The sequence below is a fragment of the Monopterus albus genome, unplaced genomic scaffold (genome assembly GCF_001952655.1).
Source record: "Monopterus albus unplaced genomic scaffold, M_albus_1.0 scaffold158.1, whole genome shotgun sequence".
Lineage (NCBI taxonomy): Eukaryota > Metazoa > Chordata > Actinopteri > Synbranchiformes > Synbranchidae > Monopterus > Monopterus albus.
Window position 1 is genome coordinate 638,345 of NW_018128038.1, and position 5,358 is coordinate 643,702.

The window sequence follows — 5,358 nt, forward strand, 5'->3', positions numbered from 1 at the left end:
GGAGGGAAAGCCACAATAAATGCTACAGGATGGCCTGGAGGATGAGGTGGTTAGATTCCTGGCAATGAGCAAATCACTCCCAAACTGACCTCTGGCCTCTCCAAAGAAATTAACATGCTGCCAGGGTTATTCATTTTAGTTTCCTGTGCACCCCAGCAACAGCATGTATTATGCATATAATAGTTCACTTTAGGGGAGTGGCTCCCCACCTTTATGACTTGGGAGCCCATAAAATGAAGCAATGTCTACCTGTGTCATCTTGTCACAGCCTAAATGCTAACTTTACTTTTTTTTTCTTTCTTTCTTGGATTGTTCTGTTTGAAGGATTTTCAGTGTAGGAGAGGTAAATGTTTTTCCAGTATTTCACAATACAAATGATCTGTATTTATTTTTATCCTCTTTGTCATCCTTTAGTCATCATGTGACTTCCCAAGTTAAGGATTATTGCTACCTAGAAAAATGTCAGTTTTTCAGCCCTGCTCAGCTCCAGGGATGGCAGTGTTGGTCAGCTGATCCACATCTTTGGCCCAGAGTGGATTATCTCAACAATTAAATGGAGTGCCGTTACATTTTCCATAGACAATCATGTTCCCTTCCAGACTTTGGCAATCCCCTGACTTTTTATCTAACAGCCCCACGTGTCCAGTGAAATATCTCAACATCTATGCAACTTTCAGGTGACTTTTGGTGTTCATTCATTTTCATATATGTTAGAAGAGTTGAAACATGTTTGAGTTGTGAGATTACAGGTTATATCTTCACTGTGCTCATTTTAAAGTGTTAACTTTACAAATAAAGATTAAAAAAAGATTTTTATGGGAGACATTTTGACATAGCACAGTAGGAAAACAGGTGGTGCTGAATTGCATTTTGCTGCTTAGGGTCCTATGTTACACCATCATGACTTACCAGACCACTAATAAAACAGAGACATTGTTAACCTGTGCTTTTCCTCCTATGCCATGTCAAAATGCCTGCTAGAAAAAAATAATCCTACATGATATGTGTTTTCCCCCAGTTCTGAGAACCTATAAATGATATGGTTAGATGAGTTTGTCTTTTTTTTTCCTTTTGAGTAATGACATGCCAATATGGCTGCTGTGAGAAAGGTCTGTTGAACACGTATTCATACAATAAAAAAGGCCGTATGCGCAACATAAACCTTGTCTATCAAGTTCAACATGTTATAACTGGTGGTGACATTTGCTAAAGAAACCACAATAAGTCCATTGAAAGCTGCATGTACTTACATAGTGGTGCGGTGGGCAGAGCAATCGTCTCCCAACCGGAAGGTTGAAGGTTCGAATCTCGGTGCCTGTAGTCCACATGTCGAAGTGTCCTTGGGCAAGACACTAAAGCCCGCAGATGGCTGCCCTCGGTTCTGTACCAGAAACAAATTCCTTGCGTGTAACCTACTTGGCCAATAAAGGTGATTATCCTTGTTAAGTAAAGGCAGGGGGCGACTTCAGCCTGTTGTACAAGATGTAGGCTGCTTGCACACTGCAAAAGATGTGAAATATTTTACCTTGTAATTCAGGTAGTCTTACTCCTCATTACAGTATGTTTTATTCTTATTGAACACAAGCACTTTTGTGTTCAGATTGTCTGTTCTCAATTGCTCATTACAGTCTGTTTTATTCTTATTGAACACAAGCAAATTTGTGTTCAGATTGTCTGTTCTCAATTAGGTTTAATTAGTGAGCGTTTATTTGAACAGTGTCACAAGGATCTGTCTAATTTAGTTATGGAGACATTTCTTTACGGAAATGTTGCAGACAATTCAGACTAACCCCAAATCATCTAAATTTACTGGAAACATGTATTTATTTATCTAAATTTAAATGTCTCAAACTCACTGCTGATTTATTGACACCATAAGAAACGCACATTTCTTGCAGTGTATGACGCGCGGGGGCCGAGCAGAGGGCTGCTCTGATTTAAGTTGCATCTGTATGAATGTTATCACTCTCCGAGAGACAATCGTTGTGAGGACCGCGCTGCGCAGGAACATTCGCTTTGGGAAGTACGGCGGTGTCTCCTCTCCAAACGGTGCGCTCTCCGAAGTAGTGCTTTGCTCTCTGGGACTTGAAGCGGCTGGGACGCAAAATGGGATGCAGAAGTGTGCTGGGATGGTGTTTGCTTTCGGCGCTGTCCTGTTGCCTCCTTCCTGGCTGCAGAGGTAACATAACCGTGGCGGTGATGCTCCCGGACAACTACCATAAGTACCCATGGGCTCTGCCGCGCGTCTTCCCGGCCATCCTCATGGCGCACGAGGACCTGCAGAGCAAACACGGGGTGCTGCTCGACCGCCCCATCAACATTCTCCACTACAGCACCGAGGACCCCGTCGCGGGCTCCTGCGCCGAGAGCCGGGCGCAGGTGGTGGCTGTGGACGCCAAGCTTTACATCCGCCCTGACGCTTTCTTCGGACCAGGGTGCGTGTACCCGCTCGCCTCCGTGGGGCGTTTTGCATCCCACTGGAAACTCCCGCTGATAACAGCCGGAGGACCCGCGTACGGCTTCGACAAGCGAGATGAGTACCAGACCATAGTGCGCAGCGGGCCGTCCACAACGAAGCTAGGGGACTTCGCCAACGTGCTACACACACACTTCAACTGGACGTCCCAGGCCGTGGTGATCTACCACGACCTGCGACAGGACGACAGGCCGCACTACTTCCTCTCGGAGGGGATCTACCTGAACCTGAAGGAGCAGATGAACATCACGGTGGAGGCCCAGCCTTACGAGGACGACTACAAGTACTACAAAGATCTCATTACTTTCATGAAGGAACGCGGGAGAAGTAAGTTTATGCTGAAGGAGAAAGTGATGAAAGTGGAAGTTGTGAATCCTGGGAATCACAACCAGAAACACCATTCCACAAATGCATTTTTAAAAACTTATATGTAGCTCTGTGGTGGTCATACGGCTCCAAAATCCAGCCTACATCACCGCCCGAAAATAAGTTTTAGTGTTTCAAATTGAAATGAAAAAAATCTTTAAGTTTTTCTGCAACTGGCCTTTGGGCATGCGACATTATGCAGGGTCACCAGCTGGTTACCATAAAGATAATGTCAGTGCATGGCGATGGAAACTCGCTTGATCTGAACGATCCGCATGGCAAACAGTTTGGTTTCTTTGTCTTGCGCAAGTCGCCTGCAGTAGATTTACATCTCGTCTTTGGGAGAAATGTTAAATATGTCTATTTAATTTGAAGTATTAATATGAGGTGTTCTACTAAATGTTGCAATGGGAGATCCCGCATTTATAAAATGAGGTCAGAGTACAGCTTTTTCCCAGCAAAGACAAACAGAGGTGGACGGGAATATGCGCAGGGAAATACCTGTTTGTTCCGGAGTTGTTACAGAGGAATGTTTAGGCTGTGGGCAGTCTGCTACTGCTGGTTTATTGCATGCGGAGGACCACCACCTGCGTTTTTTTAAACACAGAGACACAGTGGTCGAGATCAAGTCGATGCCCTCTCAGCCAAAACGTCTTGTATTTGTGGTTCACTTTGCGCGTTCCTGCTGCTGCAGTCCACTTGTACTCAAAACCCAAAAGAGCTTAATCCATTCAGTCTAATCAGTCGTTACAAGCTCATGCTGTGCAATCAAACTTTGATAATCCACATAAGTTTATTTTATATTACCATGGAGATCCAAAGGTCTACAGATATCAAATAAGTCGTTCTGAATAGGAGGAGGAAAAAAAAAAATAAAACTATGCACAAGGCATGTAGAATATATCCCTTTGGTGGCATAGTAAAGTCTTGGGTTTGAATAGTTCACTCAGTGGAAACAGTAGCTTCACTGAAGATATGATGCTGTCAGCACTTTGGAAGATTTTTTCAACCATAAAGCTACTTTATAGGGGTAGTAACAATTCATTTGTAAACATTTCCTCAAATTGCAAAGCATTAATTTGGTTATGATGACAGATTAATCACACAGAGAGCCAGTAAAATAATTTGTCAGTGTTCTCACGTTATGTTTAATTAACTGGAAACAATGTGATACTGACTTAATCCTTACTGCTGATGTGAAAAGTGAATTGTGTGATCCAGAGTCTGGATGATGGCTCCTGCTACACAGCTGCATGTGTGTTTGTGTATGCAGGTTAGCATGCAGGAGTGTGGGAAACAGTTAGTCTGGCTTAGTTAAATGATAGAGAAGATACATCTAGCAGCACAGCTAAAGTTCATTAATTAACACGTTCTTTAATCTGTATGATAAAAAAAAGCTATGGCTTATGGTTTTAGTAAGTGTAACACCTCGGAGATGCTGTGCACAAGTGAATAAACAATGGATAAACAAGTGTTGGTCCAGAAATGGTTCCTCCTAAAACCACAATAAGCCAATTCACATTTATGCACAGATGAATCAAACAAGATTAAAAGTGTTGCATAGTGAGCTTTAGAGGTGTCAGTAGGAAAATCTTCCAATTGTCGACTGAAAGAATTTTCAAGCTTTCAAAGCAGTTTGAGGGATTACATTACATGCTCTGAAGAAAAAGCCTTGTGCCTAACTGAATCATAACCATACTGCAAGTACAGATATAAATGTTGTAATGTTTTTGCAGTGGTGATCTGTGATTTTTGGAAGAGACCTGCCCCCCTCCCAATAAAGGGGTCAGATAAGAAAACACTGATATGAGTTGTTTTCGGAATCAGTTACAAATGCTGTATTTTTTCTTTTAGTCTGAAGAACATATTGGCTCCTGTACAGGTTCAGATAGCACCAGAAACACTTTAGATAACGTGAAAGTTATTCTATCATTGTATTGTGTCATGGCAAGATTATTGTATTTCCAGACTTAATATATTAGTCACATATATGTAATTTAAACAGTAAAGTCTGAGTTAAATGTTAAGATAAGTCAGTTAAAATAAATACAAACAAAATCTACATACAAATATGCAAAATGTAATGGAGGAAAGGCGATTCAAGTCCCTCAGAACTGCGGCGAAGTAGAGTAAATGCGCTTGCCACCTTTTCTTGTTTGCTACAAACCCGAAACACAGTGACGTCACTTTAATGTTTTTCTCAAATCTGAATATTTATTATATTTAGATCCAGTATTCAGAAATGCACCGCTGATCCTGAAATTCGGCTATAGTGCTATAGTGCATGGGTGTATAAGAAATATTTGTTTCCCTGTATTCCTGGGAACATGTGGATGGAATGAGTTGTGGAACCAGCTGAACGTCTCACAGCACAATCTGCTTCCAACCAGTAAAACTTTGGTTGTTATGGTCTCTGGCACAGCAAAGCAAACCCAGTTTTAAACCTCTTAATCTGTTGTTACAGTAACAATGTCAACAAATAATGGAATAAACACAGCATAAAGATAAAGAAAGGA

General features: G+C 41.9%; 1 protein-coding gene across 1 annotated transcript in view; it reads left to right on the plus strand.

Annotated features, from left to right (window-relative positions):
* Positions 1 to 2,032: 2,032 nt before the first annotated feature.
* Positions 2,033 to 5,358, plus strand: part of npr2 (natriuretic peptide receptor 2) — a 58,196-nt gene continuing 54,870 nt past the window's right edge. Inside the window, exon 1 of the mRNA XM_020615123.1 lies at positions 2,033 to 2,803. Within this exon, the coding sequence (XP_020470779.1) occupies positions 2,107 to 2,803 (697 nt within the window). The 5' untranslated portion in view covers positions 2,033 to 2,106. The remainder of the gene's footprint in view (positions 2,804 to 5,358) is intronic.